General features: G+C 45.1%; 2 protein-coding genes across 3 annotated transcripts in view; one reads left to right on the forward strand and one right to left on the reverse strand.

Annotated features, from left to right (window-relative positions):
* The window catches only part of yata (N-terminal kinase-like protein yata), a 17,128-nt gene extending 14,995 nt beyond the window's left edge, over positions 1-2,133 (forward strand). For both annotated transcript variants that reach the window (XM_089557204.1, XM_089557205.1), the window contains exons 17-19: positions 73-222; positions 1,136-1,226; positions 1,919-2,133. In XM_089557204.1, coding sequence (XP_089413330.1) covers positions 73-222; positions 1,136-1,226; positions 1,919-2,079 — 402 coding nt within the window. In that variant the 3' untranslated portion in view covers positions 2,080-2,133. The remainder of the gene's footprint in view (positions 1-72; positions 223-1,135; positions 1,227-1,918) is intronic.
* Positions 1,852-27,688, reverse strand: Amnionless (amnion associated transmembrane protein). The gene is made up of 13 exons (XM_089557206.1): positions 27,513-27,688; positions 24,693-24,856; positions 18,985-19,069; positions 17,821-18,071; positions 15,322-15,456; positions 13,457-13,556; positions 12,449-12,528; positions 10,668-10,824; positions 9,984-10,079; positions 9,085-9,199; positions 7,290-7,425; positions 4,824-4,971; positions 1,852-2,055 (listed from the first exon to the last, which is right to left on the reverse strand). Exons 1-12 carry the CDS (start codon positions 27,559-27,561, stop codon positions 4,861-4,863), a joined length of 1,479 nt encoding a protein of 492 aa, XP_089413332.1. The 5' UTR covers positions 27,562-27,688; the 3' UTR covers positions 1,852-2,055; positions 4,824-4,860.

The raw sequence follows: 27,688 nt of genomic DNA on the forward strand, positions 1-27,688 counted from the left end.
CCTATAATATCTTTGGTGTTGTGACATCAACTGTTAAAGGCTCTCGGGCACACCTGTCCTTGCATATTGCAGTCTCCTGAAGAATCCTCAAGCAAGTCCGGCTCTCAATCCAAACCTGCCTCGGATGCAAAGCCGGCTAGCACCTACAACTGGGGAACAACGCGGGACAATGAAACAGATGATTTCTTTGCGAGTGCCTCTCGTCTAGGAGCAACAAAACAGGTGCCTACTTGGCGTTCTTTACCTTATCTTAGCGTTATAAAGCTAGGGCTTTTTTGTGCCAAAGACTTCGGTGAGAAAGAGAAAAGTTCAATTGAGCAGACAGCACTTCTATTTGTAATGGTGGGAGCGAAATGTCAAATGTTGCTGGTAGATTTTCCCGCTTTCCAAAAGGTGTTGGATGTTTTAGTGATGAGTTTACATTGCAAAAGAATAAACTTGTATGTCACACATAGTGGACAGGCACCCTGTTATTTCTTGCACATCATTGTTATGAAAGTAGCAGTGCAATATGAGAGGGAAATAACTAGAAGAATAAGAATGGGGTGGAGCGCATATGGCAGGTTATTTCAGATCATGAATGGCAGTTTACCAATATCTCTAAAGAGAAAAGTATACAACAGGTGTACCTTACCGGTACTCACCTATGGGGCAGAAACGTGGAGGCTAACAAAGAGGGTTCAGCTTAAGTTAAGGACAACGCAGTGAACTATGGAAAGAAAAATGGTAGGTGTGACTTTAAGAGATCGAAAGTGGGTGGAGTGGGTGAGGGAACAAACGCGTGTTAATGATATCCTAGTTGAAATCAAGAGGAAGAAGTGGGCTTGGGCAGGGCATGTAATGCGAAGGCAAGATTTAAGGGTAACGGAGTGGATTCCAAGAGGAGGCAACCGTAGCAGGGGGCGGCAGAAAATTAGGTGGGCAGATGAGATTAAGAAGTTTGTGGGAATATGGTGGCCGTGGGTGGCAAAGGACAGGGTTAATTGGAGAGACATGGGAGAGACCTTTGCCCTGCAGTATGCGTAGTCAGGCTGATGATAATGATGATGATGGTGCCAAAATTTTCACAGGTTTTACAGTTTGAAATCTTCTGGTGGCATTTCTTAACTTCGTCCTCTTTGCTCACTCTTTTCAGTCTAAACCAGTGGCAGCCGCTTCAAAGCAGAGTCCAAGTTCTGAAAATGCGTGGGAAAACAACGACTGGGATAACTGGGGGGCCAGCAAAGGTTAGATTGTTGCACGCAGTGTTTGAATTTTCTCCTGTCACGAACCAGTGTGTTGAAAAAATTCATGGTTCTGCATTTGCCTTACCGGACTAATGTGCCCCACTTTCCTCTCACCCATACAATATGTGTCTTGAATAGTGCTGCTGAAATTGTTGAACCGTAGTCAGCGTTGTACAGTAGTCAGAGTTCGCGGAAATCATCTATTGCGAATTTTCATCCATAATACGGGAAGAAGTAGCAGCGCACAATGGTGCATTTCAAAACGAGGTCAGCGTACTCACAGTGAAATGCATTTCAACCATGACTTTTCAGCTGCAAAACCCTCAACAACTGCCGTATATCATTATACGCAAGCCGTCACAGAGTGCTTATTGCCAGTTACGATTCCAATTATGGCTTTAGTCGCTAGTCCTAATTGGTGAAGCCATAACTATTGACGGTAGCCTCCAGCGTATTAAAAATAAGTTTTTTAAAATAAGTGGTTTTTTTGGTGAAATTTGATTTTTTGGACAATTTCGCGGTCCCTAGAGAGCCATAATCGGTCGTTGATTGTATTCAGAATGCCTTTGTTCTGTGGAGTAGGGTTCGACTGCATTTTTAGGCTTTGTAACTTGGAACAGGATACTGCTTGCTGAGAGTGATTTTATTTTCGCGGTGAACTTTTGAGATTAATCCCGAGTTTTCCTCGGCAGCTCCAGGGCCAGCACTCGGTGGCAAAGGCGACTCGAAGAGCGAAGAGTCTCGGCAGCAGCGGGAGGCCAAACGTCAGCAGCGGCAGAAGGAGCTACAAGAGCGGAGAGCGGCACGCCAGGCTGCTGGGCCCATGAAGCTAGGTGTCAAAAAAGAATTTTAAGGAGAAAAACGTTACGAAACCTGTGAATAAATGCAAAGTTTTTGAATGTTTTAACCAAGCAGTCAGTGTTTCATCACAAACAAGCCTTTTTTTTGTAAACTGCGGCAACTTTGTAATGAGGAGAATAACCGTTTGCTTTGAGAAGCAAATTTAGGCCGTATTTCTATAAATCTCAAATGCGAGAACCGGCCAGGTAGTCAGCGTTTCATCATAAACAAGCCATTTTTTGAAACTGTGGCAACTTTGTAATGAGAATAACCATTTGCTTTGAGAAGCAAATTTGGGTTGTATTTTTGTAAATCTCAAATGCGAGAACCAGCCAAGCATTCAGTGTTTCATCACAAACAAGCCTTTTTTTGAAACTGCGGCAACTTTGTAATGAGAATAACCATTTGCTTTGAGAAGCGAATTGAGGCCATATTTCTGTAATCTCGAATGTGAAAACCAATGACGTTCGTAAGCCCTAAAGGATGGTCGCACAAAAAATCTGGATTTTTGAAGGGGTTGCCGCTAAGTTGCTTGGGAATTTTTTGATGCAGGCATGCATCGCTTGATTTCGGATATTGCGGGAACGCTGACATCAATATGATGACCAAGGCCCCTAGTTTTCCGCAATTCCTAAAAAAAATTGTGGATTTTGCCATTTCTTGCGCAGTTGTGTGATAGCTGTCACACATTTTTTTCATGCTATTGTGTTGCTTGTGAATTTCAGTAGTAATACTAGAATTATGGGAACGTAATTAATTTAATTGTCTGAATTTTCTTGAGACATGGAATCTTGTAGTGATCAAAGTAGTGCTGGTGCCTTGACACACCTGCTTCCCCATCTGTTACGCCCGCTAGCACGTCAAGCACGGCGGTTCTGGCAGAGCAACTTCCCTGCGCAACACTCCTGTTTTTTTTTGTTTGGTGAGCTTCAAAGCAAGCTCACTCACTATGCTTTTGAGCTGCGCGGAAAAGCAAACTTATCAACTGTTTTGGGCCATAGAGGAAAAGCACGTAAACACTTCTGCGCGAAATGTTGTGCGTGCTAACAGGCGGGAGGCTTCCTCGGAATATTGTGGATTCTTTGTTCTCACTTCGCTGAATTTAAAATTTTCTGCTGCTTTAGAAAATCAGGTGCCTTAATTATGACTGTGATTATTCTGTAATTATTACTGTTCACATGCAGGGAACTGTTGCATCTGAAGTTGAACTTTTCGTTTTTACAGATTTCTAGAGAACTTATGGACAAGTGTTACACACAGAGTATGGGTTATTAGCCAACAGCATCTCCTCATGTCCTAAAACACCTTAAAGGGACACTGAGGAGAAATTGAAGTTGACTTGCATCGACAGAATACCAGCTCCTGATTACAAAAACGCTATTCATACTGACAACAAAGCTCCTGTAACATAGAAAAGAGCAAGAACCAAAATACAGGTATCGCCGCCACAGGCCAAACTCGCAAGTACAAGCTTCATGGCGTCATAGGACAAAACAGTGTTGCTAGAACCAATAGTTCTAGCAACACTAGGACACGAGAAGCTACGAATCACTGAGGCGCAGCAAATGCATGCGCAAATCTCCTTGACGTCGCCAGATGGCGCCACGTACCCGATAGCTACGCGCGCTCCTGCAGCGCCGGGACCAATCAGCGCTTGCTCTCAGCGGTATGGGGGCTCCTGGTATTCCGCTAACGTAACAAGGTACACGGTATGCTAAAGGCGTCTATTTGCGAGAACTTCGTTGACGACTTCGAGAACGGGATCCATTGTAACGCTGGCAAAACGCCGGTGCAAATGTAAACGAAGCGACGGCTGCAATAGCCGATAGATGCCTTCAACGTGCGGCCGGCGGTAGCTTTCTTTTCGGCTGCTGCTGGGCCGCACTGCTGGCCGCCAGAAATCACGGAGTCTGCGTTACGTCATGTGAATGTCATGTTTCACGTCACTTAGTTCTGTGTCGTCATAGCAGAATCCCAAGTTTGAATCAGAGCGGCGGGAAAAACTATTTCAACTTCGAATCCAAATTTCTTAGAAATAAATGCATCTTTCGCTGCCGGCCAAGTGGCAACAAAGCCATGAAATGCCGAACTATCGGATTTTACTATAAAAAAAATATTAATAGAGCTCTCCTCAGTGTCCCTTTAACCATTTTGTTCGAAGTGCAAGATAACGGGTGTCCCAAAAATGACGGATGGATTTTGAAAATCAATAGAAAAAAGATGGAATGAGATAGAATTGTATTTGCGGCCTTACGCTTAGGAAATCAGGGAATTTGATCCCTTCAAAATTCAAATTTAGTTGACATTTCCACCAACAGGTGGCGGGTATTTTCTTTGGAAACTGCGCCTCGTTTCAACAAAACTGTGTTCCAGGCGGTGCAACTCTAACACAATAAACACCCGCTGTTCAACGGAATATACCATTCTGGTACAGCGGAATTGCAATCTCAATAGCACATGCTATCAGCTTGACGGCGAACTACGGAATGACGAGCTCAAATATGCTCCGTTTCAGCTATACCTGTTCCAGATTGCCTGCAGCGCCACCTGTTGGTGGAAATGTAAACTAAATTTGAATTTTGAAGGATGAAATTTTCTGATTTCCTAAGCGTAAGGCCGCAAACAATACAATTCTATCTCATTCCGTCTTTTTTTTTATTGATTTTCAAAATCCATCAGTCATTTTTGGGACACCCGGTAGACTGCCACTTAATCAGTTTAATATGAGCATCGTGGTGATGCTGGAAAAGTCCTTACTGCATCGTTGCCACTGTTGTGGGCTGACATTTCTTCATCACTGCAATTCATCGTCTGGTGCTTTCTCGCTCTTCTTGTCTTCTTCGTACATTGGGTTTGAGAACGCCCCTGGCTGCTGCTTCTCGCTTGAGCCATAATGGGGGAAGGTCTGCAAGAAGAAGAATTAATTTGTGTGTTAAAATAATGGTGATAAACCAGAGCTCTAACCTCCTGAAGTTGAGGCTAGCAAGCATTTTTTAGGGCGAAAGCCTTTAATGCCTCATTGTTGTCGACAGAAGGTTGTCAGTAGAGGTGTCTCACTTTTCTAGTCAGCCCCGCCGCGGTGGCTCAGTGGTTACGGCGCTCGGCTGCTGACCTGAAAGACGCGGGCTCGATCCTGGCCGCGGCGGCTGAATTTTGATGGAGGCGAAATTCTAGAGGCCCATGTGCTGTGCGATGTCAGTGCACGTTAAAGAACCCCAGGTGGTCGAAATTCCGGAGCCCTTCACTATGGCGTCCCTTATAGCCTCAGTCGCTTTGGGGCGTTAAACCCCAATAAACCAAACCAAACTTTTCTAGTCAGACCAGAAAAAAATCTTTGTGCGCAATGGGATTCGAACCACCATCCTTCCATTCTGCAGCCGAGTGTGCTAATGGCTACGTTACTTCCTGCCAACGCATATGTAGTTCTCGTTGTCTAGGACGCTGGAGAGTATTTGCAAAAGGTGTCAAATCAGATGGATGCCTCCCAAATGCCCTCCAGTGTCTCCAGCATTTAAGATTCACAAATAATTGTGTACTTAATTAACATCTTAACCACACATTTGTGACACAAGCAGCAACACCGCGCTAAAGGCTTTCGCTTCACCGCATCTTAGGTCAGCAAAGTGCTCCCCTGAATTTTTTGAGGAACAAAGCATTGTTTGAAGATGTTTTTTTTTTTTCGACGGATAGCCGCTGCCGTGGTGGCTCAGTGGCTATGGTGCTCGGCTGCTGACCCGAAAGACGCGGGTTCGATCCTTGCCACGACGGTCAAATTTCAATGGAGGCAAAATTCTAGAGGCCTGTGCACTGTGCGATGTCAGTGCGCGTTAAAGAACCCCAGGAGGTGCAAATTTTCGGAGCCCTTCACTATGGCGTGTCTCATAGCCTGAGTCGCTTTGGGACGTTAAACCCCAATAAACCAAACCAACAGATAGCACATGTAAGCCTAATAAAATCTGGGTGTGGTATCATTAAAAAGAAACAGAAAATGGTGCACTACGGTAAGAAACATTAATCTCGAAAGATGGCAAGCATTAAACTAAGAAATATTGGGCTCAGCCTACTTTAGACAGTTCAGGCTTCACAAGTGAGAAAAATTGAAAGTGAAAGTTTATGCCGTGTGTGAAAGGTCACATGTTCAGTTTCCCACGTTAATTTACCTTTCTGTACGTCATGAACTGCTAGATACATTTTACTCTTTATTTGAGCATTTGAAAAACTTAATCATAGGTTCAACAGGGAAGTGCAAAAATGTGGCAGAGATTGTTTTGGCAAGGAGACTCGCAAAACCATGGGTCATGCACATGATGGTGCATGTGACTGGTTGTGTCTACACATTGGTAGCGCTGTTTGATATGTGTGGTTTTACGTCCTAAAAGTGGCACATGGGCTATGAAGGACGCCATAGTGTATTGCTCTGCATTAACTTAGACCATCTGGGGATCTTGAACATGTGCTGACATTGCACAGCACACAGCCGGTTCTGCATTTCGCTTCCGTCGATATACGGGCACTGCCATCGGGATTCAGTCCTGCGACTTTGGGATCAGTACCCAAACGTCAAAGCCACCACAGTGGGTGATTATATCTGTATTCAGTTTTATGTTGCAGAATAATTGGGCAGAGGTTGGCTATCTCAGCAGAAGTAGAGCACATAGGTTTAACCTTTGCTTCTGTATCTTTGGAAGCTCCTACTGTATCGCTTAAAATTCTGTAAATTCTGTGGCCCAACAAATTTTTGCTAGTTTGATGAGTTACATGCTCTGGAGAAGTTGCCTTGTCTGCAAGCTTCTCGAAAGTGCATGTATTTTGGAGTGATTTAATTAAAATTTTGTGGGCCACAGCGCCGAAATTCTTAAAACTGATATTGATATTAATTACGGTTGGCTACACTCCTCTCAATAATTAAGGAGCCTAAGAGTAATAGTTAAAAGTTAATTATCCAGTATTAGTTTGCCATCCTGCCAGTTAATTTATCTTAGCTGTATTCTGATGGACTACATCGCTGACAATGCTATGCCGAAAAAAACACTCTTCTAACTCAAAAAGCCTATTTTTAAAAATTGTTTAAAGTTTTAGGTGAACCACCCTGTATTTGCCCTGAACAAAGGGGCCACTTCCCGTATACCTTCATTAGTTCTTATTAGTTTATAAGCGATGACGTTTTACGCTCTGGTCATCGAAGAGACTGTGGCAGCTTAGGTCGAACGGTCACAACATTACCTCGAAGGGTCCAGCCAACGGATTCTCGAAGCTGGATTCGTCCCCTGAGGGCACCAGGGCATCGTGTGGCGTGGTGCCCAGTTCCATCTCAATGCGCCCTCTGTCAAAACGGGCCATGGGCATCAACGGTCTGCCCCTGGAACACCAATGAAGCATGGTAAGTATCTATTCGCGTACGGTAGCAACTGTGTCAAAAAGGTGCACCTTTGCAGCCTATTTTTCTTTTTCTTCCAACATCGTAAGCCTTTATGCGGCGGATTATGTTAGAGCATCGTGAAAGCAAGAATAGGCGTCCCACAGACCACTGAAACCCCCAGATCCGCACGTCCAGGTCCAGAAGCAGACATCCTATGGACATGCTGTGGATATTATATATTGGACCAATTCTTCAGCGAACATCTTTAGGTCATTCGTGCTTGACATTGACAGCGTCCTGAGCCGGAGTTCGTTCGGATTTGAGCCATGAACTTGCTGCGCTTTGCTGTGACCATTTTTCTACTACAAAGGTAAACATCTATAAAATGGCCTCAAGAAATCATTCAAGCTATGTGTACCCCCATCTAGCTGAACTTTGTTGAGTTGACCTCAACTCTAGTCAACGAAATTTGAAACAAGTCCTTGGCTTCAAAGAAAAAATTACAAACAGCATAAACTAAAACAAATGTGATCTGTGCGCCGTCGATCAAATTTTTTTTTTTTAATGGGCAGATACACTTGCCGCAGTTTACGCTGGAAGTGTGTGTACATGACCTTGAGAGACGGCTGTGTCTTGTCACTACTGACGGCCTGCTTATAGATGTTTGTTACATTTTCTGGACAAATGTTGTATCTGGAACGCTGAAGCGTATTCGTCTTTCCATAACCACATAGCAGCAAGGAAAGTCTTGTGGCGCGACATCTTTAGGAGGCAGCCACAGCTGGAGAGGCTTTACGCGTATGCCTCGTCAACAGGCGTCACGATAGAAAAGGGTATTCATGTGACATCACGGACGCCATTTGTTGTTCAGCACGTAGCTTCAGCACTGCAGGCCAGAGCAGGTAGCAATAATCCCATTAGACATGCCCACAGCCTTTCGCAATGCTCCATAGACAACAAAATGACGGTTGCTGTGACTCTGACACTGACGTCATAGTGGCTGCCATTTTGTTGTCAGTGGAGCATTGCGAAAGGCTGTGTTGTCCAATAAGGCGGCGTCTTTCAAAGATGGTTAGAAAAGAGAAACAAACAAAAAATTAAAGAAGGTATTGCCGCCACCAGACTTTTCCGCAATTACACTGCGGTTACATCAGGTGAGATTTGTCGCGCACAGCAAACAATGAAGGATTGTGCACCTGGGTAGGTATAATATAACAATTCTTTCCGCTTCCATTTTATTTTTTAGTTCCTCGCACTTCACTAAAGCGACCGTTCACTCTTCATTTTTGGCCCAGGGCGTGGCGCTGCTTAAGCCATACTAAGAACTAGAAGTTGGTCGAACAGTAAGAACAAAGACTAAACATGGGAAATTAAGTGAAGCAAACTGATGACATTCTATGTGACCACCAGCTTCACGAATCTGATTCACTGTGGCGGGAAAAAGGTATACAAATTTTAAAGCAAATTTCACTGGAATGAAAACGTCTTTTCCTGCCGACAAAGGTCGCTAGAGACATGAAAGTCTCAACTACTGGATTTTGCTAAGAACAAAAGTTGCACGGAGTTGTCCTCAGCTGGCAGGCAGTATTGCGCACCTTTCCAAGTACACGTCTTCGGTATACACATGCCAAAATGCCTTTTCATGGAAACGTCATTCACCTGAACAATGTCTTGGGGTGCGTGAATCCATAGCGTCGAATAAAGAAGTAAACGGCGCCGGCGAGGAGGAGTAACGCGAACAGTATTCCAATTACCATACCGGCTACTGAGCCCCCTGCAAAAAAATAAAAGAAAGAAGACAGGTCAGGCAACTACGTCAAGGTGTGCATATATCTTTAGACAAATCTGCATTACCGCGCAATGTATAAGCGCTGGTTTCTCTACGTTCACATTTGGCCAGACGTCGTCACGCCATATGATTCATTTTTTATCCGTATATCCAGGCAGTTATGACACACTCGAAGCTCGGAAAGTTCTGGGGGGTGAACGTAAGAGTTTTCTTTTCCATCTGAAGATTTAGAACTTCGGGTGTGCCGGAGCTGTCCAGCTAAGTGCGGTTCAAAAGACTTCACTAAGGCTGCATATTCTCAATCACGCTATTGCTACAAATTTACCATAACCGCGAAAATGAAACATACATACATGCAAACAATGTACACAATGTACAAAGACAAATGTTGGATGTATTAGGAATAAAGCGTGTTCGAACGCGTAACTACCTGAAGTCCGCTTGTCTATTATTAATTTCTCACCACTGGGGTATGAGATAAATGCTGTAGTGAGGAGTCATTAGAGTGCTGTTCCTACAGCAGCTCGGAGCTTCCGAGCGCAGTGTGTGCTGAAAAGAAGTTCCGTGGCTGAGGAGCTGCTTTGTAAACTTTTGATTGAACAAAAATGCTGTAATGCCTGTCCGCACTGGTGCAGCTAAATGAGAACATGAGTAGGCGCACACCCATGGTAATTAGACTTGGATCCATTTTAAATGGTGCGCATACACACTTTCCTTTTGATAGCCGCTGATACAGATGTTGCTGTAAAATTTCATTTACAGGACGGACCTTGTGATACACCGCTGGAACTGGTTGATGTGAGGTTCCACTTCTGGCTGCCGCTCAGGCTTGCACTGACGACGCTGTACCGCTGCGCATCTTTTCCTGTGCAAAAGAAGACAACGAACAATGATCGCTCTTAGTCGTGTCTTGGGTGACAGGCCATTGGCAAATGCTACTGGTGTCGAAGACGCCAGTGCTTCGATTCAGGGTGAGTGGACATCGAGACCATGTTATGGCACAGTAGCTCTTGTGGCTATTTGCCTTAACAGCCCACGTCTACACTTTTTTCATATCGAAATATCGACGTAAATATCAACGTCACTAGCGGCGCAGCTTCTTGCTTTCGATTTCTGTTGCGAAGCACGATATTGTTTTTAGGCAGAACCAGATTGCAAATCTTCGAAGGAGCTCTAATTAAGGCACAAAGTAATGAAGGTAAAACTAGAACAAACAGCACAGGCAATCATGCTGCTATAAACTGATTACTCTGATTGATAAAGATAACCCGATTAATAGAGAAAAGGTATTGAAAATTTGTTCATATTACGTAAGCAAAGCTCGAATTAAGCGAAGCCAAATCAGTTGGCGTAATGTTGACGGGACTAAAGCAGCAGTGTGGGTAAACCGAAAGTTCAAGTAAAGCGAATTGGAATTAATGAAGTTCCACTGCATACAAAGTGAAATACTTGCCCGTCAGCCTCTCGTAGACATCTGTGGCGAGGCTGTACGCGTATCCTGGTGCAATGGGCATTCCGTTGTTTGTGGTTCCGAGGTCGACAGTTACCACTTGGACAAATTCGTTGTGCGTTCGGTGTACGTAAGCCTGGACGTGCCCTCCGTACTGAGGCTAGAAAGAAAAGGAGGTTGTGGTTGTGAGCTGCAGGTAAGATCAGCTTTTCGATGTTATTGGAGAGATGTAGCAATGTGGAGACGTATTAGCGTAGACATATACCGGTTTACCGGACGCCTCTTGAGCTCGCGCAGTAGCACGTGATCGTGAGGCGTCCGGTAAACCAGTGTACCCAGGTAGCACGGAAACATTGCGATAATGTTGCATTTTTGTTATGCTCAAATGTTACTTCAATGTACTTAATGTCCTTTTTTTCTAATGTTTTTGTAACGTTACATATAAATGTTTAAACATTCATGAAACATGTAAACAACACAAATAGAACTTTCTCGAAAATGGTGAAGCAGCCCCGCACAAGCATGCAGGCCTGCCAGTGGTGACGGCACACAACTTACAACATTTTGCAAGAACCAACAACAAGAGTGACACTTCTCCACTACACCAGCACAACATGCAACTCGTATTCACTCACCTCCAAACGGATATCATGCCGTCGAGCTTATATACTCGCTACTGTGGGATGTCCCATGAGTGATAGTGGGGAATGGGTAATAACTAAAGTTTTGTGACAAAATAATGGGGCTCTTCATGTAATCTATGGCGAGTACTATCTAAGAGATGTGGTAACAAGGTACTGTTAGTTGAAAAACATCTTTACTCTAAGAACAGTGAGAAAATGTCTGGAAATCCGTGCTCGAAATATATTTGCAATGTTGTTTTATAGTTGTGACTCTAACAGTGTAATAAAATTTAGAAGATTATATTAAAACAATGTTTGTTTAGAACGTGAAAGTAACGTTTCCTATATAACTTATAACGTTATATGTTAATTTTTAATGTTAATGTAAAGTTACAATGCAACATGTAACATTACTCCAACTTACATAACATTTTTATAACAATATTCTAATGTTCGGTGCTACCTGGGTATGTCTACACTAGTATGTCTCTGCTTTGTTAAATGTCTCTGTTGTCTGAAATCGCTCTGGCGTTGCGACGCATTAAACAGTAACCAAAAATGAGAGTTTGTAGCACAGTTCTGTGACCTAGGTTGATCTCTGTCACCAAGCACACAAGCACCCTCAAGAGTCTCCTTCACCATACCAGAAGGGGCTGTGGCCATACCAAAGCCAGTTTGTTGTCCTTCCACCAAACTGTCTGGTTCCCTCATGGGTGAACAATGTGTGTCATCCCTGCCATCTTGACAGAATCGAGCAGGGCTCATTATTTCGTGCTGTGATCTAGGAAGAACGCCCCGATGAAATCCTTCCACTGTCCTTTATGCAAGCTGAAATAGCTACCCAGATTTAAGAACCCCTAATGTTGCTCTACAGCACTGGCACAAGTCTTCAAATTAGTAGAAAGACTTAAACAGCAAGGAGAATGAACGTTACTGAGCAATAGCAATGTTATACAGATGATTTTTCTGTAAAAATGGACCAGTGGAGATTTATTTGCTTTTTACTTATCACAGCAATGCACTGCCTTTTCAGTGGGGCTTACCACTCGTAATTCAGAGATAACTGATGAATAATTATTCTCGAGACGACAGCCTTTGCTGTGATCTTGATGTTTTTCTCAACCACTGGCGCATACACGTGCAAGCATGCTTTCAACTAACCTTGACAATGTCATTGAAAATGAGCTGTACAATGTTGTCGAAGACAAAACCAGGCCCGGGTTTCACCAGCACAGAGGAAGCTGCGTAAAAGTAGCCCAAAATTTTTGAAAGTCAACGTCACACAATGCTGCTGTACATTCAGCTGGCTGACTAATGAGTCTTCACCCTGGGAAAAATTTATCTCTAGTGTGAAGTAATATGACAGGATTGAGTGAGGTGAAACAGGCTTGTAACGATAGAGTCAGCAAAACTGTACTGTAAAAGAAACTCTGGAACCTTGCTGAGCACCTTGTTGCCAGAGCTATATTGTGCTGAGCAGTTTGTTTCTCTTTGTCATTATTTCGAATAAGCTAAGAGTGGCCTTCGTGGCCATCGCAACTACCCAATTTAATGGGAAGAATTTGTACTGTTTACAAGTGCCTAATGGCCTTATGCCATTAAAGTTAGAATGAGCATAAAAAGCAATGATGCAGTTCTGCTGATGGCTCTGGATTGTACACGATAGAAGCGGCCGTGATGCAGCGTTTCCGAGCTGATTGCTCTAAGCGGACGCAGTTATTCAAAGTGTGACATTTTGTGACACTGACACGACTTGTCACACTGGCATTTGGTTATACCTTGCAAGATTGCCAAGTTTTTATGCTCTGCTGTGTATCGTGCTAAACTCGGCAAATCTGCTGCCCTGCTGCTGCCTGTATTTTGTTAATGCCCACAACCTATGCCGTTAAGTCTGAGACCTACAGACTTTGTGGCGACATGGGCTACCACAATGATCGCAACGGGTGCACAGTGATGTGCCTGACGCTGATCACGTGATGACACGTGACCGATCATGTGACCGGAGGTTGGTGGTCTACGCTCTGAATCCGGCGTCGTATAACAGCTTTCGCTTTAAATACATTCATCTACATTGCGTAGGCTTTCCCTAGACCGAATATACCGACTTGGTATAAAGAGACGTTTGATATCAATGTACAGATTGTACGTGATAGATGGCAGCCTACGTACCGCAGATGGGGCAGCAGTTCCCCATGAGAACAATGGAGTCCTCACAGGGTAAGTTCTTGGAGCACTGAGGGGCATGCTGGATGCAGATCCGTTCGAGCGACTGCACAAGAGAACCAGCTTTATGCACAGAAAGAGAGCCGCAAAAGAGAACCAGCAACGTGATAACAACCGAAGGTAACTGTGTTGTTCTGCACTGAATCACGACCAATTATTCACAGATGGGGAGCTTGAAAGTAAAAACAAGAAACCCTTAACAATAGTTTTACCAAAAACAGAAAAATCTGCTCCTAAACGCCAGCATGATGTGAAACGTTTATGCAACATGAAACGAAAAAATGAAATTAAACATTTCATTTTTGTGGCTCTTCAATCCCTCTGCTTACTTCAATAGTGTTTCTCTCTCTCTCTGTCTCCTCACTGTTCGTAAATAGTAGCTGCTGCTTAACTAAGACTAGTCTTAAAGATGGACAAGTTATGAACGGTGACATATCAGCTGGTCTCAGGAATTGCTGATATTTCGCTCGACTTCTTGTTTTTCTCGTAATTCGCCAGCATTGCAATATGAATCCCGGACAAAAGATCACCAGTCGGAATGTCATCAGTTCTGAACGGACCCAGACAAAAGTTCACCACTTTCTTTTGTGGCATCACACAATAGCTCACTGCACCAAAGCCTCCCAGCCTTCTTCCTACAGCTATTAATGCCCCCTTTTAAAACCTAATGTTATCCTAATGTTACCGTAATCTAACCTAACCTCAGACCTGACCTAATCCTCAATTAAATTGGCCGAACTCCCGCAGTTGATTGTTAACGTGTCTATTTGAGCCCAACCTAACTCTAAACCTGTTAACCTATTCATAGCCAAGCTACACCAGATTGTCATGAACTCACGAAATATTATGTAAATCCCGATGAGGGCATGTAATATGAAGGCAAGGTAATCTTAAAAGCCAACTGAGTAGGTTTTAGAAATCAATGGCCTTAAAATGGTTGAATGTGTGAAACTTGCGGGTTAAGCACGGGAAGTCCTCTTGCACTAGTATTTGAAACAGCGACGTAATCGCCGATTAAAATCGCGACGGCCTACAAGCGTATCCGCAGCGCACAACTCCAAGCGGAGAGCGTATATGAACATGTCATCGAAGGTATCGAAGGTATCTGTACATTTCCAAGGCATAAACGCCTGCTTTGGAAAAAAAAAAAAAACAACGCCCCAAAAGGCAAAGCCCGCCAAGCGTTGTTTGGCAGCATCCAACAAGGCACGGCAGGGTGTGGCTGACGGCAGCGGTAATTAGAAATCATACCTTCCGTGACGTCACACCGAACTTCCCCGCACTCCTCCGGTGTTTTGACGAAAAGCACGAAAATCTATCGTCCATTACGTCGTTATTTTAAATGCTAGTGCAAAAACACAGGGCATACTTCACCTGCAGCCTATACAGATTTGAATCCTTGAATATCGCGAAATTCTCAAAAAGTGATGCAGTCGCCCTTTAAGAGTAACGAAATGGATTCCAAGAGGAGGCAAGCATACCAGCTAGAGGAAGGCAGAAAGTTTGATGGGCGAATGACATTAAGAAGTTTGCGGGGATACAGTGGTCGCAACTGGCAAAGGACAGGGTTAATTGGAGAGACATAGGAGAGGCCTTTGCCCTGCAGTGGGAGTAGTCAGGCTGATGATGATGAGTTGAGCTTTCGCCCTGGTTCGCGAATGAAAGTCGTGAGCTTTTGTCCGGGTAAGCTAAAAATTGGCGTGAACTTTTGTGCAGTGACCTTTTGTCGAGAACCTGTGCGACACACGTTCGGGTGATTATATCCCGCATACAAAACTAACTTGATAGGCGGCGGCACAGAATATACTCACGTCAGGCGCGTCGTTACCGCATGCGCACCCCTGGGGATCGTCGCAGTCCGGTGTGCCACTGGTTACGACGCCGCTGAACATCGCCTTGCCTTCGTCCGAGTCGAGCAGCAACGTCATCTCGGCGCGCCCATATATCTGCACCGCCATTCGGAAATACAGCGCGACGTAGAGTTTGTAAGACAGTTGGCTCCAGCGCTGTTCAGCCTAGGTGTCGTTCTTTACCATTCAAACCGAATTAATGTTCCCGGAAAGATATTATTGCAAAAGCAATACTAGTTGCACTTTCAGCCCGTCGCGTAGCGAGGCCGGTAGCTACCAATGACCTTTATCATGACCCCCTGCTGTGACGTCATGCCATCTGCCGCAAAAACCAGGGGCCCAACTCGCGCCGTCGCGTAGTGAGGCCGCAGCTACCAAGCGCGGCCTAATGCTCCTGCCACGCGCGGCGCGCTTAGCGGTCTGACGTCACTGCTGCAAGAGCGGGGCTCCAACTTGCGCCGTCGCTTAGCGAGGCCGCAGCTACAAGCGCGGCCTATCTCCCGCTCCTGCCGCGCGCGGCCATCTGCCGCAAAACCGGGCGCGCAGCGCGCCGGCGGCCAGGCGTTGCAATGCCGCAATAAATGGCTGTGGCTTAGCTTGGTTAAGCCTGGTAATTGCCGGTACGCCAGAGGGTTTATTTATTTATTTATTTATTTACTCTCAGGGCCGAAGCATTACGTATGGTTTCGTCGTATGGTTTCAAGGGTTCGTATGGTTTCGTCGGGGTCGACGAAATTAGGCTATCGATTGTGTCACGGCCGGGGTTGGAGCATAGAAGGCTCGTCGGCGCGGTCCCAGGGTAACTACGGCGCGTCATGGAGAGAAAACTGGAGACCAGTTCTGCTCGTCGGCGCGGTCCCAGGGTAACCACGCCGCTGCTGCTCTCTCTCTCTCCTTCCCTTCCTCTCTCTGAGAGAAGATTACGTGTGGATGTGTATATGTAAGGTGTTTCGACCAAGGCCTCGTTTGCTTTCGCAACCTACCGGGCTTAACCAAGCTAAGCCTCTGCCAATTTTTTTCAAAATATTTCAAATAGATGTACACAAAAGGGACAGCGCGTATTCCGCAAACATGTCGAAAGATGGTTTGGTTTGTGGGGTTTAACGTCCCAAAGGGACGCCGTAGTGGAGGGCTCCGGATAATTTCGTCAAACTGGGTTTCTTTAACGTGCACCCACATCGCACAGTACACGGGCCTCCAGAGTTTCGCCTCCATCGAAATTCGACCGCAGCAGCCGGGATCGAACCCGCGTCAAACAGCCGAGCACCATAATCACAGCCACTGCGGCGGCTATGTCGAAAACACTTGAGGACCTCCATGTGCGGCGCAAGGTTGCTATAAACGTGGCTGTATGGTTGCCTATCGCGTTTGCCGGTCGGAGTCAGAAAACGCTGGCGAAAAACGAAAAGACTGACCAGAGCTCACAGATACATGAACAAGATAAAGTAGTAGTCCTGTCGCATAATGTTTTCTTGGGTTGAATTTCCAGTTTCTTTTGGTCATAAGTGAACCGCTACGAAAGAAAGCTCAAATTTTACTTGCGTGTAGAAGGCAAAGGGAAGGACACAATCATCACCAAAGAAAAATTCACAACACTTTAAGTCCATTATGTGTTGGGCCGCCGCTGTGGCTCAGTGGTTATGGCGCTCGGCTGCTGACCCGAAAGACGCGGGTTCGATCCCGGCCGAGGCGGTTGAATTTCGATGTAGGCGAAATTCTAAAGGCCCGTGTACTGTGCGATGTCAGTGCACGTTAAAAAACCCCAGGTGGTCGAATTTCCGGAGCCCTTCACCACGACTTCCCTCATAGCCTGAGTCGCTTTGGGACGTTAAATCCCAATAAACCTACAAACGAAAGCATTACTTGTTGGCAATGGGATATCATTAGTAGCTGTTGACGCCTTTACCGGAAGCGTCGTCAATTAATTCCATCTGGTCAGTGGGAGTGCTCCCGTCTGGTAGAGGGCGCGTGATGTACAGTCTTTGTCAAAAGTAACCAGGCTGCATGGTTTGCTTCTAGCTTGTATAGTGGAGCCGTGTGGCTTTCCTAAAGAACGAAAAGTGTTGGAGGGTAAGAGGACCCACAGTCCTTCCCTTTAACGACCATTTCAGCTACGGGGAAGCTGTAAGGGCTCCACTGTACGAGCTAGACGCAAACCATTCAGCCTGGTTACTTTTGACAAAGACTGTACCTATGCTGTCACTGGTAACGCCACTAGCGTGGCGCTTCGAAGTGATGTCATGCGTGGCGCGGTGCATCTGCTTTGCTCTCTCCCTTTCCTCCTCGAACTACTTTGTGTTACGCCAACGCCGCGGAAATGCCTAAAACGGGCCCTTAATAGCTGTCGCAGTAAAAGATAATAAGATATGTAACTTCGCAGAGTTATTTTCTGCTATCGCACTCTAACGAATTTGTGTAATAGAAGAACTGCCTTGGGGATAAAAAAAGGGCGAGGCTGACCCTGTCGCCGATCTGGACCTCGCGGACCTTGGGCGTGAGCTCGTCCGTGTCGACGCGGAAGCGCTCGTCCTCGAAGACCACGAAGTCCGTGGGGCAGGGCACCATCTCGGCGTCCGGCACCGCCGGAGGCCTGGGCTGCGTGTCCGGCCGGTTCTCCACGTCCTCGGGCAGCAGCTGCGACGACTGGCGCAGCGCCCAGTGGTCCGGGTTGTACCAGTGCACGCGCTCCTGCGCCGTGAACTGGGCCTCGCCTGCGCACGTGATGATTCATGGTCGCACTCCGCACAAAAGACAACGCCTGGCTAGTGTCGAGCTTACAAAGTTACACTACAGACACCGTCGAAGTGCAAGCAAAACTGGAAACCCAGACGCTAGTGTTGAGCTTATAAAGTTACATTCTTGAATTGCAAGCTAAATTTAACTGGAAACCCATATGTTCACATCCGCTAAGCAGTTATTCTTCTACCAAGGATAGCGTAAGAATTAAGTTAGTCGAACTGAACGTGAAATCGGTATTCTCTACTGTTGTCCTGCAGCGAAAGCTGATTTAGGCATCGTTCTGCGAAGTCATGTTGTCGTAGTGATCTCTCCCCCTCTCCATGTATTTTCGATGAAATACGAACAGTGCCCCCTCCCCTTTCGGTCGACCACGCACTGCGATGCTCAACGGCTTCCCCCTCTTGCCCCCGCCGTTTTGGCCCAGTGGGTTTCAAGGCCGCGGGTTCGATCCCGGCCACGGCGGCCTTATTTCGTTGGAGGCAAAGTATAAAAGACGCCCCTGTGCTGCGCGATTTCAGCGCGTATGAAAGAACCCTAGATGGTCTAAATTAATGCAGGGTCGCTTCGAGACGTTGAACCCCACAGTTTTCGCTTCCCTCCTCGTCGCCTGCCCTTTCTTTTCTTCTGATACCCATCTCTGTTACCTCAATCTGGCGCAGTTGCGGTGATACCCTTAGCTCCTTGAACAGTTATATGGCCTAACATTCTCTGTCATCGACATGCTGACCTGAATAACGAGAAGCACCTGACAAAGCACTCCTGGTGTCGACACCGGGGGCTGGGCAATATTATTTTTATTTGTTCTTATTTTTCCCACACTACTTTATGTCGACACCGGGGCACTGGAGTCAAGTGCGCCAGTCTCGATACTGTAGGCGCACTTACCGACGCAGTCTCCATCATTCTCGAAGCTCTCGAAGCTGAGCGCTGCTCCTTCGTCGAGCACCAGTTGCCCGGTCTTGGGAAACACCTGCAATTTCGGGAGCGCTGTTGTCATAGTATTGCATTCCGCAATGATTTTCTATGGAGTATAGGCACAAATTTCCTCGATTACACCCAAAAATTCTCTATTTCGCCTAAATAACCCTAAATAACCAATAACCTTTTTTTTTTACCTGCAGCGGCTTGAAAACTCCGTCATTTTAGAAAAGGTGATACAATTTAGGTGCTTAAAGTTTCCTGAAACACCGTAGATATTCTCTTTCCTTCAAATTTTACCCCTCAGATTTCCTGAAAAAAAGAAAATTTCCCGTATAAAACATCACCGCTTTTCCGGTGCGCTAATTAAAGAAGAGGAGATCCATCGCTGCTTGAACATCTCCTTTATGTTCCTACATCCTAGCCTTTGTAGGCTAAGGCCGAAATGGCAATGACAGCGACATTTGAACAGTCTAATGACCGCGGTGCTTAGGAAGTGTCGCGTATTCCTTTATTTTGCTTAGCAACTGACTGAAAGCTAGCCACTCAAAACGATGCGTTCACATGCGGCACCATGCCACCAGGCTGCTGTCTTCGCGAGGGCATGCATATATCGTGATAGGAAGATTTCAGCCAGCCTGAGGTGAAACCGGATGGTTGAGGTACGCAGCGGTGAGCTACGCAGTACGCGACGCGGGTATCTGAGGGAAGGAGACAACTCAAACCTCTGACATTTACATCGCATTCTGTGGCTCCAGGTTTTTTTCGCTCCAAACCAAACCAAACCAAAACCAAACCAGCTCGCCCAGCCTTCTGTTCTTAGAGGGTCTCGAAGCGGAAAATTACCACCCTAATAGACGCGGCCATATGAATTCCACGTAGTCCAGTTGTTCATTAGTGACCATGCCACCGCGGTGGCTCAGTGGTTACGGCGCTAGCCTGCTGACCAGAAAGACGCGGGTTCTATCCCGCCCGCGGCCGTCGCATTCCCATGGAGGCGAAATTCTAGAGGCCTGTGGTACTGCGCGATATCAGTACACGTTAAAAAACCCCAAGTGGTCGAAATTTCCGGAGCCCTCCACTACGGCGTCCCTTATAGCCTGAGCCACCCCATAAAACCAAACTTTAGGCCATGCTCTATTCTTTAGTATTGCGTACTGATTAAAGGTCAAGAACAGTTGGCTGGACAAGTTGGTTAGTGCTCATAATTTAAGCCATCTCGAAAAAAGAAGGATGGCGTTTTCTTAACAATTTTTCTTAATAAATAGCCACTAACAACGAACATATCAGTGCTTGCGTCGTTACTTTAAATCTTCTCCTTTTCGTCTCGGGCTCTCGTAAATTACGTTGCTAAAAATATCACGAAAAGTGACAGAATTCGGGAACACTTGATAGTGTCGGTGACGATGATAGCGACGACGATGTGCGATACAGATGCTGCCAGCCGTCCATTTACTTTTACTGCAGAGAAAATTAACAGGGACGCGTGCATACCTTATGTGTTTGCAATGCGACAGCATTATAAGTGGCTGATGCTGTTTCCGGAATTGACGTCACTTCTCTGCAGCCAATGGGAGTGTTGGGGGTGTGGTGACGTCATTTCCCTCCAGCCACTCAGCAAGTTTAGCTTCTTGAAGCTTGAAGTTTATTTTACCACAAAGCAAAAATATTACACGAGATGTGGTAGGATAGGAAAGGTGGGAAAAAAGCTACACATTAGTAGCTTGACTAGCCGCACCTCCCAATAACTGACAGCGGACGCTTTGACAAAGGTGAGTAGCACAGATTCACACAACAAATATCGCGACTGCGAAGCTAGTTTGCAAGCAATAGATATCAAATGCAAACAACTCTTATTACATAAGGAATTGGTATACTGAAGGTATACTGAAGGTGCCTAATGTAGCTATCGAGCGAATTCACAGACTTGGAAGACCTGCTGAAAAGAAATGCCGCCCACTAATCTTTAAACTGTTGAACGGAAGGGACAAGGGAAGGATCCTTCAAAATTGCAGCAAGCTAAAAAACACGAAATACGTGATCTCGGAAGACTTTTCGCCACGTGTTCAGTCAATACGTAAGAAGCTTTGGGACAGCGCCCAACAGCAAAAAGCAAATGGTGCGAAAATCGGGCTCTTTTTTGACAAGATAAAGATCAACGGAAAACTGTTCCGATGGGATGAAACTCTCGAGGAAAGAGTGCCCGTAAATGATCCCTGACCAGTCTGTTCGGACGCTCGCAAATATCACAGACATGCGCAGACTGCGAATTTACCCAGCCAATGCCTCGAAGTCCGCCCCACTGCGGTCCCTTTTTCTTTGTTGAACATTAATGCCAGAAGCATATGGAATAAATGCGATGACTTAGAAGGTCTTCTTATCACACACGACGCAGACATCACAATCATAACCGAGACTTGGTTGAACGAAGCTATTCCTGATTCAGAAGTAATACCCAACACTCATGAGATAGTACGGCACGACCGTAGCGGAAGGGGAGGGGGCGTAGCCATAGCTATAAAAAAGGGACTAGATTACACAGTTATTCCTCATAACACAGGCATCGAAATGGTTTGGATATTGCTTCGGTTTAACAATTTGAACATTTTTATTGGTTCTGTGTATAGACCCCCGGATGCAGACGTCTCGGTTCTAGAACGACTGCACGAATTTTTGTTAGAACATGGTAAAAAATATGCTTATGTAATGATGTGTGGTGACTTTAATTTACCAAAAATCAACTGGGAACTTCTGCGTACTGTAGCTTCATGTCAAAATTCTGATCTTTTGCTTGATATCGCCTTTGCATTTAATTTAAAGCAGGTCGTGCAGGGGCCGACACGTACTGCATCAGGTTCAAGCTCCCTTCTAGACCTTGTGTTTGTTACCGATACTATTGAAAAACTTGGCTTCTCCGTTGAAATCATACCAGGCATTTCTGATCACAAAGCTGTACTCTTCAAAAGTAACATGATGCGACCGCCTGTCCGTGAGTTAAGAAAACCATTTCTTGACTTCAACAATGCCCTAGACGAAAGTATCTTAGATTTATTGGAACAAGACTACGATGAATTCGTTGAGAAACACGCGGCTGGTCTCATGAAAGTTAATGACCTATGGGTGCACTTCAAGTCTATTGTACACAAATGTATCACAAGATACGTGCCGACTAAACTTAGAAAAATGAATCGCAGTAGTCCCTGGATTACTCGCGAACTGCTCCAGCTCAAGCGTCGTATCAAGCGTCTAGGATCCAAGCGCTTTAAAACAGGGCACGTTTCCCTACGGTCACTTCGCACAGAGTTGCGCATGAAAATTAAACAGTCTAAGTACACTTTTTTTAACGTTAAAATGCATAACTTTCTCACCGCAGACCCACACAAATTTTGGATACACTTAACAAAGAAGAAGGATACAGTTAGTAAAATTCGTTTGAATAACAGAGAAAGTAAGGATCCTTACGACATTGCATCAGCTTTCAATAATTACTTTTCTTCAGTGTTTTCTACTGACAGTAGGCAGGAGCCTGAATTTCGATCCACGTGCCTTATCTTACCAGACCTACAAATATCTGTCGAAGGAGTTTTTGCAGCTCTACTCAATTTAGACAAAAAGAAGTCTCCTGGGCCCGATGGCATTCCAAATGCGTTTCTCTCCCGCTACGCAGAATGGTGCGCGAAATATCTTGTCATCATTTACAATGAAAGTCTTTTAAATTCAGAAGTTCCGGCTGACTGGAAGACTGCAAAGGTCATCCCTATCCACAAATCGGGTGACAAACTTTGTGTAAACAACTACAGGCCAGTTTCACTCCTGTGTACCTCGGGTAAGGTTATGGAGCATTTCATTTTCAAGCACTTGATTTCTTTTCTAGAAAGCAGTAACTTCTTTTCTAGTAACCAGCATGGGTTTAGGCGTGGCCTGTCCACCGTAACACAACTAATTCACACAACCAATGAACTTTTGGCATGCATTGATCAGGGTGGGCAAGTAGATGCAATATTTCTCGACTTTGCGAAGGCCTTTGATCGCGTTTCGCACCGTAATCTAATAATAAAACTCAAACATCTATTACAAAATCAGCGTCTTGTTCAATGGCTCGATTCCTACCTCTCTGAACGGCACCAGTACGTCCAGATCTCAGGTTCCAATTCTATGCCAGCTCCAGTTCTCTCAGGAGTACCCCAGGGCTCCGTTCTCGGTCCACTATTGTTCCTTATTTACTTAAACGACTTAAACTTCGACTCCCCTGTACGGTGCCGTTTTTTCGCTGACGACTGCGTTGTATATCTGCCTATTCAAAATGCGGAGGATCACCACGTGCTGAATGCCTACCTTTCAGAGGTCTCAAGGTGGTGCCTAGTCTGGAAAATGTCACTAAACACGTCTAAGTGCTCAAAAATGACATTTACGCGTAAAAAGTGCGCTCTTAATTACACATACACAATTAACGGTGCAGCTGTCTCCCCCGTAAACGAATACAAATACTTGGGGGTTGTATTCAATAGTAACTTGACTTGGAGTTCGCACATCGGGCATATAGTCTCAAAGGCGTCCAACAGGCTTTGGCTGTTAAGAAACCGTCTAAGGCACTGCACATCTAAAACTAAATTAGCAGCTTACACTGCACTCGTACGGCCATTACTGGAATACGCAGATGTGGTTTGGGATCCGCACACCCAAGTAGATGTACAGCGCATTGAAGGCGTTCAAAGGAAGGCGCTTAGATTTGTCTACAACGCATATGGAAGGCACGTTTCGGTTACTAATCTATTGAGGCAATCTGAACTGCAGACACTTCAATCTCGTCGCAAGTTGCACCGTCTAAAAATGTTGCATGGGATTGTTAATAACTTAACAAACATTCATTTTGAGACCTACATGGCATACAACACTTCACGACCAACGCGCAATAAACACAATTTGACAATCATGGTGCCACGGTGCCGAACGAAAGCGTATCAGTTTTCTTTTTTTCCAAGAACGATATTGGAATGGAACGGGCTTCCGTGTGACGTGGTCCGTTTGACAGATCAGAAGTCTTTTTTATCTGCTGTCATATCGTCATTTTAAGCGCAGTGTATTCATTCATGCTCTTTTGTTTGCTTTCTTTTGTATGTTTGGGTAACCGAGTGCATTTAACCTTGCTCTTTGTCTTTCTATAAAACCCTGTGTGTTAGCTTTTGCTTCTTTATTCGCATTTTTACTTGCTTTGTTTTGTCGCGATGTACGATGTACCCTTGTACCACTCCTGCCTTGGCCACCAAATGGAGGCTGGCAGTATTGAATAAAATAAAATAAAATAACAGAGAAGTATTAGCAAGCATTATACAAAAAGTGAATACAAGTCAAGTTTAGAAAGTTCGCGCAATTTCTTTATTGTGAGGTGTTATTTATTTAAAATCTGTGGAATGCTAGACTGAACCATCTGAAATCCATAATCTGTGCGAGATCTTGGAACATGCCACAGTTCTGTGTGCCTCATTAAGCGTAAAGGTGTGTTACTTTCCCAATGTTGTGAGAGTATGTGTGCCTTTACGTATTTCAGATTTAAGTGTTGACAGTATAGCTTAAAGTCATGCAGGTTCTGTATGCTTCCGACGACACATCTTTATCTCCTGATTAGACTTTTACAGCTATTGCATTGGAATAATGGATAAATGTAATTCACCGACCAGTGCTCCGAGCTGCACGTCCGATCCGAGGTAGACGGCGAGTCCCTGGGCGTGTCCCAGTGAGGCCCTCTGTCCGGGACACGGGGGCTTTCCCGAAGCCCAGTTGCGTGCTGTCTCCCAGCGGGTGTCTGGGAGCCACCGCTTCACTGCACCCTCGCCGCTCACTGCAGTGCACACAAGGGGGCGCGGTCCGCGGCGAACTGTATTACTCCGCTGGCCAACCACAATAGTAAATGAAATCATTTTTTAATGTTGAACTATATTAACCAAAGCAAACTGTATCAAAATTATAGAGTTTATAGTTGATTTTCTTGTGATTAGCTTCTTATTTAAAGGTGCACTGAAGAGGATTCTGAACATGTCTTTTTGCCGCGGGAACTCGATCCACACGTTCCTAGCATTTTAGAAACCGTGACTTATTGCCCTGTGTGGCCGATTTCCCCAAATAAAACGAATTAACGTCGGGCTCCCGCCTTTTTTTTTTAATTCTGTCTCGTACGGTGGGCGGAGTCGACCAACGCGTGGAGCGCCTTCACCCAGTCCAGTGGAGGCTTTGCTTTTGCTTTATTTTGTTTTTTAGGTTTCCATTAATAAATAGTTTCATAAATAGTTTCAGAAATAAAGATACGCGCGGACTATTTGCTACTACGGACTACTACGTATTACTCCGCCGATGGCAGAGCGGCAAGCCGCCGCGGGACTGGCTGAAAGGCGCTCCACGCGTTGGTCGACTCCGCCCACCGTACGAGGCAGAATTCAAAAAAAAAAAAAAGGCGGGAGCCGGACGTTAATTCGATTTAATTGGGGAAATCGGCCACACAGGGCAGTAAATCGCAGTTTCTAAGAATGCTCGGAACGTGTAGATTGAGTTCCCGCGGCAAAAAGACAAGTTCAGATTCCTCTTCAGTGCACCTTTAAGTAACAAAACAAGTTTTAACAACGGACTATTTTTTTATCGTGGAGGAATTCTGTGCGCGGAGGCTGAATGTGGGCGGAGCTTCACTGCAGACTTAAGTTGTATCCGACTATAGGGCGTTTTTGTCCTCCTCGCTAAAAGATGTAAAGAAACAAAGTAACGGCGCAGCAGAAAGAATCAGAAAGAGCAATTCCCTGGTAAGAGACAACAAACCCGCGGGAAAGTGCGAAAAGAGGAGTAGTCGGAAGAAGACCTATACACACTTTTTTAAGACGATAGGCGCACAAGATATATAGGCACAGGTTCAGAGGAGGTCTACAAGGACCTTTGAGCCCCTCCCCCCCCTCCCCCCCCCCTCACCTCCGCACCTCACATGATCCGCAGATCTAACACCATGACAGCACTCGCTACGATAGCTTCAGTTCTGCCGCGGCTTGTATTGCACGGCCGGGCAGCAACGAAACATTACAATAATGTTACATTTTTGTTTTGGTCAAACGTTAACTAAATGTTCTTATTGTCCCTTTTTCTAACGTTTTTGTAATGTTACAAATAAACGTTCAAACCACCTTTTCCTAACACGAATTAAACATTTAAGCAGCGTATATGTGAAATTCTCGAAAATGATGAAGTAATCCTCCACAAGCATGCAGGTCCGCCGGTGTGACGGTACACAATTTAAAAATTTTTCTAACAATACAGTGGGGCTGAACACGCAGTCTATGGCGGGTACAATCTAAGAGATTTAGTTGCAAAGTATTGCTGGCTGCATGGTTGAAAAACATGTCTACTGTAATAACATGTAAGAAAAGTTCTGGGGCCCAGTGCTGGGAATATATTCGCAATGTTGTCTTGTAGTTCAAACATAATAGTAAAGTTTAGAAGACTATATTAAAGCAATATTGGAACTTTAAACGACCCTTATGATAAAACATATCACATTATTTGTTAACTTTTGACATTATAAAAACATTTAAAAGTCAGCATTAGAGTAATTTTTGCTTGCAGTGTTAAGATAATTTATTTTAGATATTGCATAAAGTTATATGTTAATTTTTAACGTCAATGTAACGTTCCAATGGAACATATAATGTTACTGCAACTGCAATAACATTTTTAATGTTTTTCTAATGCTAGGTGCTACCTGTGGATCGAGTCCCTCGAGTGTGTTTTCACACAGTCGCTTGTCACTTTTTCGGAGAAGATGGATGGTCCGAAGCAAGTTTAGAATGTTTGAAGGCCACCAAGAATATTTCTGATTTATTGAAAACCACTGTGAGCATTTACTGATTGACTGATCTCGGTGCACATACCCAGGGCGAAAGTCATAGCTTTGCTACCACACTGACTTTAAGCGCAACAATCCAGTCTATCACTTGCAACCGATAAAGTAGCCGTGGCATTTAGCAAAACTAAGCTGTTCGTAAATCATCGCTCGAGGCCATAAACGCCCCAGTTTTTACTGCACAATAATTAACCACGGTGGTTCACAAAAAGAAACTGGCCTTCACAAAACCGGTTCACAAAAAGAAAAAATATCCCCATCAAAAGACACAACAGATTTTCACTTAGTTTTTTGCGAGGCGATAACAGAAATTCTTGTAACAACTTGTTTTTCTGTAGTATTGAGCAGTCTCCTGCCGTAACGACAGCGTCAGTTAAGTCGCAACAACAGACAACTTCCCAATACTATAGAAAAATCTGTCGTAGCTACAGGAGGACAAAAATGTCTGTTGTATTTTGAGACCGGCTCTGTCGTATTTTTCCGCTGGGATATACATTGTAGTTTACTAGGCAGTAACCGTAACAGGAGCTCATGTAAAATGTTTCAGGCTGGAAAGCAGGATTAAGACGCACGCCCAAAACGCGCCATACAGCTTAGCGTAACGTTCGCCCCCGCCTACCTGGGCGACAGCGCAGTGCAAGGCAGAGAAGAGGCAGCAGCAGCAGCATTTCGGTCTCGAGGCAAGTAATTTACAGCAGGGAACACGGATCGGGGAAGCACTCGAGATGAATGAAATGAACCAAGGCACCGCGGCGGAAGGAGTCCGGGGATCGAGAGGCCCGTCGGCACTTGCGA

The sequence above is a fragment of the Amblyomma mixtum genome, chromosome 8, assembly GCF_055824585.1.
Source record: "Amblyomma mixtum isolate Tamu chromosome 8, ASM5582458v1, whole genome shotgun sequence".
Lineage (NCBI taxonomy): Eukaryota > Metazoa > Arthropoda > Arachnida > Ixodida > Ixodidae > Amblyomma > Amblyomma mixtum.

Excerpts from the sequence above, each read along its gene's own strand:
- Amnionless (XM_089557206.1), bottom strand. The coding sequence starts at position 27,561 with ATGCTGCTGCTGCTGCCTCTTCTCTGCCTTGCACTGCGCTGTCGCCCA. Across the intron at positions 12,529-13,456 it reads GAACTGCTGCCCCATCTGCG|CTTCCTCTGTGCTGGTGAAA; the intron begins GTACGTAGGCTG and ends ACTTTTACGCAG. Across the intron at positions 7,426-9,084 it reads CACCCCAAGACATTGTTCAG|GGGCAGACCGTTGATGCCCA; the intron begins GTGAATGACGTT and ends TTGGTGTTCCAG.